Source organism: Peromyscus leucopus, chromosome 8b (genome assembly GCF_004664715.2).
Source record: "Peromyscus leucopus breed LL Stock chromosome 8b, UCI_PerLeu_2.1, whole genome shotgun sequence".
Lineage (NCBI taxonomy): Eukaryota > Metazoa > Chordata > Mammalia > Rodentia > Cricetidae > Peromyscus > Peromyscus leucopus.
In genome coordinates this window covers 5891986-5905012 of record NC_051086.1, presented here as the reverse complement: position 1 = coordinate 5905012, position 13027 = coordinate 5891986, and the positions used below count along the sequence as shown (strand labels likewise).

The window sequence follows — 13027 nt, the reverse complement described above, 5'->3', positions numbered from 1 at the left end:
CACCAACCCAAATCCACTCTCAGTGGCTGCGTGGTGTGGCCCTGGGCATGAACGTTCCGGTCAGCATTCAACCCCTATTACTGATGGAGCAGCTGGTCTTCTGCCCCTTGAATGTGCCTTCTGGTGCTATTGAATTGGACTGGGCTGGATCGGATTGGTCGGGAAGGAAGCATGTTTTCATTTCCTTCAGTTTCTGTTAGGTGAGCACAGTAAGATCACAGGATGCAGGTGTCGTGTGCAGTCGCCAGTTGTTTCTCTATCCAAAAGTGGAGTTAAGAACGCACCGGGGAGATGACTCAGTCAGCAGAGTGTTTGCCACACCAACACGAAGTCCTGAGTTTGGCCGCGCACCTATTTAAAATGCTGAGAGTGGCATTAAGTCCCTGTGATCCTGAGCTTAGGAGTGGAGATGGGCAGGTCCTGGGGGCTCACTGGCCTGCCAGTCCAGCCCGCCAGCAAGTTCTGGGCTTCGTGAGAGATGCTGTCTAAAAACTGAGAGAAGTTCTGCTCACACCAGCTTCAAAAAATAAAAAAAAGTAAAAACCCTTAAAAATGTACTTACCCAAAAGTGCAGGGTTTCTACACTGAACCTCAAAGCACTGCCAAGCAGAGTCCAGAGAGCTCTGAGTAAAGCTGACCGTGGTAGTGATCGCCTTTATTCTGCACTCTGGGGCAGAAGCAGAACTCTCTGTGAGTTCAAGGTCAGCTTCATCTACACAGTTCTGGTAACCAGGCTCGCATGATGCGACCCTGGCTCACAAACAAACAAACAAAAGAACTTCTAGCTGAATGGAAAGGCAGTCTGTACACATAAGTTGGAAGACTAGGAGCTGCAAAGGCAGCTGTGTTCTAAAATTTCTTTCAGTCCAGACCTAATCCTGTAGAAATCCAATGGGCTGCCTAGTGGTCGTCTTAGGTTTCTGTTGCTGTGAAGAGACACCATGACCACAGCAACTCATATAAGGAAAACATTTCATTGTGGTGGCTCATTTACAGTTTCAGAGGCTCAGTCCATTATCATCATGATGGGGAGCATGGCTGCGTGCAGGCAGACGTGGTATAGAGAGTTAGCTGGGAGACCTACATCTTGCAGGCAACAGGAAGTCAACTGAGACTCTGGGCAATATCTGAGCATAGGAAACCTCAAAGCCCACCCCCACAGTGACACATTTCCTCCAAAAAGGCCATGCCCACTCCAACAAAGCCACACCTCCTAATAGTGCCACTTCCTATGAGATTATGGGGGCCAGTTACATTTAAACTACCACAGTGGTGCTGACAAGATCAACTCTGTGTGTGTGTGTGTGTGTATGTGTGTGTGTGTGTGTGTGTGTGTGTGTGTGTGTGTGTGTGTGTGTGTGTGTGTAAATGCAAAGGACCTTGAAGGACAAGTCATACTTGCCATTTCCTAGATTCTGTACAAACTGCAGTAATCCAAACTCTGTGATGCTTTCCTAGGACCCATGCACAGATCACTGGACAATGTTGTGAACCAGGAGTAAAAGTTCCAAAATGCCAGGCTCAGTGATACTCAGCAAGATGCCAAAACAGTTCAAAGAAGGAAGAGGTGTTTTGTTTGTTTGTTTGTTTGTTTGTTTTGGTTTTATTTTGGTTTTGGTTTTGGTTTTTGGTTTTTGGTTTTTCAAGAAGGGTTTCTTTGTGTAGCTTTGGAGACTGTCCTGGAAGTCGCTTTGTAGATCAGGCTGGCCTCAAACTCACAGAGATCCACCTGCCTCTGCCTCCGGAGTGCTGGGATTAAAGGTGTGTGTCACCACCGCCCGGCTAAGAGTTTTAATAAGTAGATGGATCAACTAGCTGCTTCATAGTTTATTGGGGCCACTAGTCACTAGTCAGCAGGACGGGTTTCCTAGCACTTCTAAGAGCTTAAATGAAAGTATCAGGGTCTCCCAGGCCTTGTCCTGGGCTAGCTGTCTGTGACTGTACGGGAGGTGTTCTCTTTATCTGCACCCTAATCCAGAGGACGCTGTTCATACGGATTAAGGCTCACCCCTAATGATTTTGTTTAATCTTCAACTACTTCTGTAAAGTCTCTTCTCTAAATACATAGCTCCTGAGGCGTTAGAGCTTTACTATATGGTTCTGGGGGGGAAAGGAGGGCACAGTTCAGCACACAGCATCAGTACACATGCAATGAACTTGAGCCCTTATCTCACACTTTGTACAAAAATCCACTCAGAAGGGTCACAGGAGCTGGAGAGATGGTTGGGGGGGGGGTTGCTTCTGAAGCTCGGAAACCTGCGTTTGGACCCCCAGCACCCATGTACACAGCCAGATGTGACAGCACACATGTGTGATCCCTGTGCTGGGGAGGAGAGAGAGTCTCAGGGCTCAGCGACCATGTGGTTTAGCTGGATTGGTGATGTCTAGATTCACCTCAAAAAACAAGGTGAATAGTGACAGAGGAAGACATCCAGTTAGACCGCTCACCTACACACACACACACACACACACCTGTACACATGCACGTGAACATGTGTGCAAGCATACACAGAATGGACCACAGTCCTAAATAAAAGAGTCAAAATTGTAAAAATTCCAGAAGAAAATGTGGAGGAGATCTTCATGACCGACCCTGCACTAAATAATGAGTTTTAAATGTGACACCAAAAGTAATAGCCTTAAAAAAAAAAAAATGGAGGGTCAAGTTAGCCATCATCAAACCTATTGACAAACTTCTCTGCTTTAAAAAACAAAAAACAAAAAGTTGGGCATAGTGGCGCACACCTTTAATTCTAGCATTTGGGAGGCAGAGGCAGGCAGATCTCTGTGAATTTGAGACCGGCCTGGTCTACAGAGTGAGTTCCAGGAAAGCCAGGAATACACAGAGAGACCCTGTCTCAGGAAAAAAAAAAAAAAAAAAAAAAAAAAGAAAGGAAGGAAGAGAGAGAGAGAGAGAGAGAGAGAGAGAGAGAGAGAGAGAGAGAGAGAGAGAGAGAACCTCCAGAATAAAAAGACTTGGGGAAGAACTCCAGCAGGGTCCTTACCAAGAGGGAACAGGGATTACAATAAACTCATGAGCTGGGCGTGGTGGTGCACAACTTTAATCCCAGCACTCAGGAGACAGAGATAAGAGGAGCTCTATGATTTCAAGGTCAATCTGATCTACAAAAGAGTTCAAGGCCAGCCAGGATTACAAAGTGAGAGCCTTTTCCAAAAATAAATAAAAAGAAAATAAACACATGAAGAGATGTTTAGCATTGTGAACCAGTGGAGTCATGCACACGGGGACCATAAATTGTTATTAATCATGGGGCAGTTGTGCCAGATGTTAGTGAGGATCTGGGAAAACTGGAGCCCTCATCCTGATGGGACATAAAATGAGAAACCACGTTGGGAAATAATGGGGCAGTTTCTGCGAGACTGGGATACAAAGACCACAAAATTCCAGGCCAGCCTGGATACATAACAAGAACCTATTTCAACACATCGGATGGAACTTACCACACCGTCAGCCCTGGGCCTATACATAAGAGAACGCTTATGTCCACACACAGTCTTAGATGCAAACATTCCTAGCAACATTAAATAGTAGCCAAATGGAAGGGGCAGGTTACAACTTGATGATATCAAGCAGTTAATTTGGGTAGCTTCTGCAAGCTGGAGGAATCACAGAAACAGGATGCTTAGTGAAAGAAACCAGACGCAGAAAGAAACTGGCTGACCGAAGGAAATGTGCAGGCAGGGCGAATTTATGAGCACAGAACACAGATGAACTGTTTCCTGGGCCCTGGGACCATGGGTGGGGAGATGGACTGCCAACTTGATGTTTGCGATGGTGGAAAAGTTCTAAAACCGAATTGTGGGGATGAGGATAGAACTCTGTAATTTACTAACTACTGAACTGGGCACTTGCAGTGAGTGAGTTTATGGCATGTAAATTATACTGTAATAAATCTGAAAATTTTTATACAAAGGGGGGTAGTGTTGGGACAGATGGCCCCTTTTGGTCAGGCGACATCTAGAAAAGGCTGAAAATCACTCCTGTTGGCGTTGTCTGCTCCTGGCCAGACATGACCTTGTTCCATCCCTCCAGTGACTAGGCAAGGTGGATATCCATATTCCTGTTGTATAGAGGAAGAAATGAAGCCTCCCGGCTAGGCATAGTAACGGTATCGAAGGGCTTGCAAGTTGAGCCCAGACTTAACACCCTGGGTACCGATTACTGTCTCTGAAGAAATAAAAATGCAAGAGGTTGAAGTAATCGGGCCTGGATTGTGTCGCAGTGCTATGGTCTGAATGTGGATGGAGAGTGCTCCTCAGAGGGTTCCCGTGTTGAATATCTGACCTTCAGGGTAGCAGTGTTCAGGTGGCAGAGCCTGTAAGAACTGGGCTGCATACTGGTCCCAAGCGACTTAGTTTCCTCAAGAGCTTGCTGTTACAAAAGTCAAGACTATCTGGTGCTCTTGTTCCTTCTGAATTTCTCTACCATGTTATGACACAGCCTGGGGCTCTGGCCAGCCCCACAGTTGTGAGCCAAGTAAACCTTCATCTCATTAAGGACCCAGCCTCAGTTACTTTGGTATAGCCACAGAACACAGATTGACAAAGGCGGATACACTCCTTCCTCCTAACTATCCTCTTCAGAAGGGGTAGGAGGCAGGGACACGCACTTTGCTACTGCTTTCCAATGCTCAGAGGAAAGCTCCATGTCTCCCGTTCCCTTTTTAAAACTATAAAGTCATGGGCTGGAGAGATGGCTCAGCCATTAAAGGCTAGGCTCACAACCAAAAATATAAAACTATAAAGCCTGAAATTGCCATTCTGGAGGTAGCATCCCTCTGTCCAGGCCCTGCTGGCAAGAACCTTAGGTCCTTAGGGTCACCTTGCCCTGCTGGACAATTCCTGCCTGGACATTTCCCAGAAGCTGTCCTTCCCTGCCCACATCATCCCGCCCTGTTCTCTAAGTAGCACACCCACTTCTCTCCAGCTCCAGCTGCACTGGAGCCCCGGGGCTTCCGCAGCCTCTGGACATCTTACTCTGAAAAGGAGGTTTTAGAACTTGGAGCTCTAAGAGACACCAGCTGCCCGCAGCTGCCTGGGGTGAGAGATGATACAAAGACCATGAATTAACCACAAGAAAGAAGCTGCTTAGGTTCTAGGATCTGAGCCCTGCAACAAATCAGAAGAACAAAGCCATTATTTTGATGTTTTGATTGCCCAGATTCCCTGGGTCAGCCTCAAGGACCTGCCCTCTTTGGAGGAGATGAAAATGTCTCTTCTGTCACAAGATCTGCACTTTTAGATCCACAAGTGTTCCCAGCATTTAGACATCTGTTAGGGACATTGTGGACTGACTTAAGGCAATGGGATCCATCTCACTGAGCTTAATTTTAGTAGAAAGTGATCATCCCCAACAGGTAGAAATAGGCAAGAACTATTGGTACCCAAATCTGGCTGCCAAGTGTGTAGCAAAACGCAAGAAAGTACTCTGCCGGGCATAGTGTAAAGTTACCGTCATTCACGTAATTGTCACCAGATAGAAAATCTGTTGGAAACAAATTGAGACCCCAGAAACGGACCCCTGCAGGTTGGACAGGTTGACAGTGACAGAGACAAACTTTTGGATCATTGGGAAAGACTGGATTCTGGGAGAAAGGGTCTCCATATGGCGATGGGGATATGGAAGATAACTAACCGAAGCCTCACAGCACAGTGGAACCACTCCCAGGAGCTTAAAGTCAGCCCTCTAACAGGCAGTGCTATAAAGATCTTAGAATCTCGCCGGGCGGTGGTGGCGCACGCCTTTAATCCCAGTACTTGGGAGGCAGAGGCAGGCGGATCTCTGTGAGTTCGAGGCCAGCCTGGGCTACCAAGTGAGTTCCAGGAAAAGGCGCAAAGCTACACAGAGAAACCCTGTCTCGAAAAACCAAAAAAACAAAAACAAAACAAGATCTTAGAATCTCTAGGCATGGAGGGATTTTTAAAGACACAAAATGTACTGACCACAAAGAAGATGTATTTATCTGGCCACAATTCATCTAAGAACTTGGAGAAAGACACAGTGAAAACATGACTCCTGAACCTGTCACAGTGATGAGCTTGTATTGCCGCACGGCCTTATAAACAGCCACTCAGCTTGCTGTGGGGCTCCTTGAAATCCCAGCTGTGTGTCTGGCAGCTCTGAGCACCAGCGGTTGCCCACGACAGCTGCAGCATGTTCTAGGGGCAGACCAGCTAAACCTAGCTATAAAGCCCTCAAGAAGAGGTTTGGCCCCAGGGCACCATTATGGAGGATGTGTGAGACACAGCCTCACTGATGCTGTTCACAAGGGCCAGAATGTCAGAATAGCTGTAAAATGCATCTCACTTCCTTCAGTAGAGGAAAAAAAATCATGTCTAACAGCGGCAGTGCTGATGACCACAGACTACAGGATTGATCCAAGACAGACATGGCTGACACCTTGAAGGACTCCTTTCTAAAATGAATTGGGTTTTGTTCTGAGTTTGGTACTGGGGAATTTTAGTTGGTTGGTTGGTTGGTTTGGGTTTTTTTTGTTTTTGTTTTTGTTTTTCAAGACACTGTCTCACTGTGTAGCCCTGGCTGTCATGGAACTCACCATGTAGATTAAGCTGGCCCGAACTCACAGAGATCTGCCTGACTCTGCCTCCCAGTGCTGGGATTAAAGGTGTGAACCACTACGACCTGCTGGTACTGGGAATTGATCCCAGGGCCTCATGGATGCTAAGCAGGTGCTCTGTCACTGAGCTACACCTCCAGCCCCAGGACATCTGAGTACAGCCTAGCTCATTTCCTGTTGCCGTAACAGATTATCTGAGACTGGATATCTAATAAGGAAGAAAGGTTTCTTTTGACTCATGGTTCTGGAAGCTGGAAAGTTGTAGAGTGTGGTTCCAGCAAGGACTTCTTAAGTATTCCCAACTCATGGTGGAAAACAAAAGAGCAAAGTGTGGGGAAAAAAAAAAAAGAAAGAAAGAAGGACTCACTAGAGAGAGCGTTAGTTTATTCTTGAGAGTTCTGCTGGGAAGTCCATTGCTGTCACAGACTGGGTAGATGGACGGTGTCTGTACGCCACACAGCAGGGCATGGCACAGTTCAACTGGCATCCCATCACAACTCCCTGGTGTGGTTCAGCTGCAGAAGCTACAGGACTTTCAAGGACAGACTCACAGTGAGCCCTGGGCAGCAGTTGTCCTGGGCAGAAGGATGACCGCTCACAGAAGGATGACCGCTCACCACCCAGAATTAGACAAAGGAGATGCATCAGAATGGGAGGTGGAGCAGGAGAGTGTGGTCCTTCTCCCTGGCAGAGGTCAGTCCTGGTGCCAGATGCAGAATAGGAGGTGCTTCATGACTGGAGAAGTGATCAACAAGGGGCTGGAGGATGGCTCAGCAGTTAGCCCTGGATGCTCTCCCAGAGGACCTGGGTTCGATTCCCTGTGCCTACACAGTGGCTCACAACTGTCTGTGACTCCAGTCAGAGGATATCCAATGTCCTCTTCTGGCTTTGGGGGGCACTGTACACACTTGGTGCACAGATACACGTGCAGGCAAACACTCGTATACATTAAAAAAATAAATAAAACCTCAAAAAAATTTAAACTATCAACAAGCCACATGGCAGCATCTCTCACCCTAAAGGGTGGAGAGTGGACAGTGACTATGGAGGAGACTTCCAGCACCATTGCCCACCCCACATTATACCTTTCCACTTTAAGTTTGTGGAGGTAGCTTAGAGCTTGGGTCAAAAACTCATTCGGGACTGAGGTGGAACTCAGCAACAGAACACTTACCTAGTGTGAACATTCCTGGGACCCATCCTCAGCACTACCACCCCCTAAAAAAGTGGAGCCACCAGCCCAGCTGTTCATGGATGGATGAGGGAAATGTGATGTACATAGACAATGGAATGTTGTTCAGCCCAAAGAAAGAAATCTTGACATGGGCTGCAACAAGGGGGACCCCTGAGTGGGTGAGCATGCTCCAAGATACTTGCTGGACATGAGGGGACAAATGCTATCTGGTCCCACTCAGGAGGCGCCTAGAGGAGAAATTCACACAGAGTAGATGGTGACAAACACCCATAACCCAACAGACAACCAAAAACCACCCACCCCACCTCTTGGGAGTGTGGGCATCATGTTCTCTAGACTGCTTCCTGCTATCTGGGGGTGATGGAATCTTTAGGGGATCCTGAAAAAATTGAGCTAATGATAAAGTCCTGGGGAAACTAGCCCTAACATGTGTTGTCCAGTCTCTGTGCAATGGGAAAGCACAAGGTTTATCTGCAGGCCTGGCCAGAATAGTCTGTGAGGCTGGACCATTTCAGTCAATAGCCTTGAAGCTGTTCTGGATGCAGAACTCTGAGGAAACTGTGACAGAGGCATCTGAGAGGCTGGGTCACCTGGGTCACCCGTTTTCATTGGTATCTGGTCCCCTTGCTCCAAAAACACACAAGCTTTAAAAAAAAATTAACATACATATCTACATTAATACAAGTATGGACTGTGAGTTGTACACAAGCGAGCCAAGATGATTTGTTTTTTGTTTTATGTTTGAGCATAAAACCAGATCTCTATCAACCTTGAATGAATCTGTGGGAAAAAAGCATAACCTCTTCCCCAAAACAATACATTTCTGACTCCCATTTTAAAGTTAAGGCATTCCTAAAGTATCTAGGCTGGTTTAATTCAGCAGTCCCTCTCAGAGTCCCATGTCTCTCAACTGCTGTCCTTCGCTCATCAGCAATGATGATTAAAAAATTCAAAGTTAACAGGGCACCAAACAGGATCCAGACTCCCTGTGTATTTTCCATCTTTACATGGCTTATCCTTTTTATATTATTTTATTCTCTCTTTAAAGACTTTATTATTTATAAACTATTTTTTTCCATGACTGCCTATACCCATTTTCTTTTCTTTTAAGCCTACATACATTTTTTAAACACACTGTACCCTGTTTAGAGGTTTTTTTCCCATCTGGATCTGTCTGATCTGAACTGAGCACCTGCAATGTTCTCCGACCGTGTGAGACAAATTTTAAACTACCGTGTCAGCTGTCAAGCATGGCTCAGCTTAGCACATGGCGCTGGCACATGGTGCTGGTGGCTGGCTCTAGCCCACAGGCAACAGTAGCTGCGCCTCTGTACACCAAGCGCCAGCCCACCTGAGAGAAAGCTACATGCAGCTTCTTGTCCAGAACTTTTCTTAGCTTTCTCAAGCCTGGTGTGGATTATTTGAGCCCCCACATTGTGTAGACAGGAAGACTTATTATTATTAGGAAAGCTTGGTCTATATGTTAGACTTGTCCCACTAGCTCTTATAACTTAAATTAACCCATTTATGTTAATCTATGTTTTACCTCTCTTCCATGTCGAACCTCCTGTTTCCTCTCTGTGTCCTCTGGTGTCTCTCTCATGCCTAGATTCATCTCCCCTCCTTCTCTCTCTGTCTGGAAGTCCCGCCTAACTTCTTCCTACCTAGCTATTGGACATCCAGCTCTTTATTAAACCAATCAGAAGGCGCCTTGGCAAAGACACATCTTTACAATATAGAAAAAGGTTATTACACAACAGCCCACACACACCATGGCTGTAGTAACAGGGACCTGAACCAGCTCTACCACAAGCCCTCTGAACCCCCATCTTCCTGGTCTGGGACCTGCACTGGGAAAGGAGGGGACCTTGACTAAATGTGTGTTGAACTGTGGTGTTCTTTCAGTGTGGTGCCACCTCTGTGATGAGCACTGGGCAGAGAAGATATCTATTAAACCCTTGAATGAATACTTGTTTGTAGATCAGCAGACAGAACAAATGCCCGTGGCCTCCTTTGCCCCTATCTCACTTCATGCAGCCTTCCAGTAGATGTAGCCAGGCTCTGTTTTTAACCCACCTCAGCCGCTCTGCCAGATGGCTAGGAACCGGCCTGTGGAAGGCTGGCATGCTAAGCCTCCGTCACCCTGGAGACTTCCATCCAACCTGTATCCAAATTGTTGGGATTTATAGCTTCAGCTTGGGAAATCCAGACATGTGTTGAACACACTCCAGATGCTCTCCAGTGGTGTGGTAGAGATGGCAGACAGCGGAAGATGGTGGATGAATGGAGTTCACGCTGTTAGTGAAAGGAATCACTTTCCAAAATAGCATGTACAGTGTGGGCTGGATTATACAATATGAACATACAATGTTTGCACATGTGCCAGCAGAACGTATTATCTCCACACATCTTGGAGAGTGCATGTACATATGTGCATGTTCTCCAAGCCAAAGACGTCAGGAAGCTTGTTAAAATGCCCATCCTCAGGCCTCACCACAGGCTGCTAAATCACAAGCTCTGGTGGGCCCCAATCTCTGCTTTATGAATCCTGTAGGGTTTTTTTTGTTTGTTTGTTTGTTTGTGTTTTTTTGTTTTTTGTTTTTTGTTTTTTACTCTCTGAGGGCCACCACCTAGCCCCCAAATAAATACAGGGAGATTTATTCTTACTTATGAATGGCTGGCCTTAGCTTGGCTTGTTTCTAGCTAGATTGTCTAACTGAAGTTATCCCATTTCTCTTTAACTACATTTTGCCTCTGGGCTTTCACCTTTCTTTATTCTATGTGTCTTTCTTTCCTTCTTACTCTGTGACTGGCTGTGTGGCTGGGTGGCCGGCCCCTGGTGTCCTCCTCTCCTCCTTTTTTTGCTCCTTGCTCTTCTCTCATGCCTAGATTTCTCCTCCTATTTATTCTCTCTGCCTGGCAGCCCTGCCTATCCCTCTCCTGCCTAGGTACTGGCTGTTCAGCTCTTTATTAGACCAATCAGGTGTTTTAGACGGGCACAGTAACACAGCTTCACAGAGTTAAACAAACACAACATAAAAGAATGCAGCACATCTTTGTATCATTAAACAAATGTTCCACAGCATAAATGAATGTAACACATCTTAAACTAACACTCCAAAACAGAATCCCCCTATGCAGTCCTAACGCCTGCCCGAGTTTGAGAACCTCCAGGGACAGCATTCTCCTTCCTCGGGCTCACCCATGTCTCTGCTCCAGGCCCTGATCCAGCTGCCGCCCTACATCTCTCAGTGTGATGAGGTACTGCAGTTTTTTGAGACAAGACCTGAGGACCTGAATCCTCCCAAAGAGTAAGTTGGTCTGGGGACTTACCCAGGTGACACCTCCCTCCCTCCCTCCCTCCCTCCCTCCCTCCCTCCCCCCCCTCCTACTGTGCTTTCTGACCCTCAGGGATCTAGAATCAGCAAAGTATAAACTAAGCCAGAGTTCATTGCCTTGGCCCCTGCAGGGCCTCACTGCCTGCAGCCTGCAGTCACTGCACATGGGTAAGGATGGTCCCATCTGATAGGCGGTGGAACCTGGCTAAGCATCCCTAATCCACAGTTCTTCTACACCACCACCATGCTTACCACAGAGTGTGATGGCTGTGTAAACTGGGAGTCTTTCCTCGGGTCCCCACTCCCCCAAATGCATAGAAAACTTGGTCCCAGGATCTAAAACACTTATCAGATAGAGGCAGAATCAAAGAAGGAGTCTTTCTTAGAAGAAGCCTGGGTTCCTGGAGTGGGCTTGGATTCATCCATTCACTAAGGATGCTGTGGGGTGGAGACTGTCAGCATCCTAATGGGATCAGCTCAGTACATAACACTGAGGATGCTGTGGGGTGGAGACTCTCAGCATCCTAATGGGATCAGATCAGTACATAACACTGAGGATGCTGTGGGGTGGAGACTCAGCATCCTAATGGGATCAGATCAGTACATAAGAAGGACTGACTGGCTGTCTCTCACTCCTCTCTCCTACACAGGGAGCATATTGGGAAGAAGAAATCAGGTAAGCATATATTCCATTCTCTTGTTCTCATTCCTGCCATGTGCCCTTGTTGGGTCCCATGCTGGGGACACAGTAATGCAGATGAATAGTAGGTGGATGGATGGATAGACAGAGGGATACATGGAGAGATGGATGATGATCGGGTATGTAGTTGAATGCTTGGGTGGGTAGACAGAGAGATGATGGACAGATGGATGGGTAGTTTTGTATGTGGATAATAAGATGCATGAATGGATGAGTTGATGACTGATGATTAACTAATATCTGACCCTGTCTCCCAGAAGGATTTGAGGCTGTTTCATCCCTTAACAAAACTACTATGGAGTGGATGATATGAGAGTGCCCTTGTGGCATGAGATGACAGATGCCTTCCTAACCATGCTGCAGAGGGTTCTGTGCCTCTGTGCCACTTTGTACAAAGCACTGTGGACACTCAGAACCTTCTCAAGTGCTGGGAGGGTGAGAGGATGCAGGGAGAGGTGAGATGATGGAGGCCCTGAATCATGGGCACTGAGGGAGAGCTTTCCAACGAGAGAAGGGAATTCCAGAATGAGGATACCAAGCATTGAAGCAGGGAGGTGAAGTCCGCCAAAGATCTGGGTCTGGTCCTTTGACAACCTCAGCTCTGGCTGGCCTCTAAGCTTCCTTCAGCCCACTGTTTTGGTCAGAGCTTGGTGCCTGTCACTCAAGCCTTGCTGGGCTCCTTTCTCACACAGGAAGCTTTCAGTTCTTAGGGTGATGCCCCTCTTCTAGCAGAGGTGGTCATGGAAGAGAGAAGGTGGGGCTGGGGAGGGGGGATGGTTCCCACAGGCATGTGCACTCTAAAGACCAGGTCACCAGCCCCACTCTTCTTATGGTCCATGCTCCTGGGGGCCCCTGAAGTCAGTGTGGGTTTCAGAGCTTCCGGGGCCCTGGCCTCTAATCTCCTTGAACCCCAGGTAGTTTGAGAGGCTCCATGCATGGGAAGGAGGAGGCACAAGCAGAGATTCCAGAAGTGAAAGCTGATGACCTTAGCTCAGTTTCCTCCTGTGCGATATCCAGGCCTGAGTGTGTGGTAGAACACTTCTCCAACATGAATAAGGCCCTGAGTTCCATTCAAGTGCACATGCATTCACATGCGCACACATACACACATACACACACACAAATGATAATGTGCTTTATAGGATTATCAGAAGGTCTATAGTAGTATATGATAAACACATTAATAGTAATATCT

General features: G+C 47.0%; 1 protein-coding gene across 3 annotated transcripts in view; it reads left to right on the top strand.

The window, feature by feature from the left end:
• The window catches only part of Sh3pxd2b (SH3 and PX domains 2B), a 90265-nt gene that overhangs the window by 44904 nt on the left and 32334 nt on the right, over positions 1 to 13027 (top strand). For all 3 annotated transcript variants that reach the window (XM_028857791.2, XM_028857790.2, XM_028857789.2), the window contains exons 5-6: positions 11014 to 11105; positions 11783 to 11808. In XM_028857791.2, coding sequence (XP_028713624.1) covers positions 11014 to 11105; positions 11783 to 11808 — 118 coding nt within the window. The remainder of the gene's footprint in view (positions 1 to 11013; positions 11106 to 11782; positions 11809 to 13027) is intronic.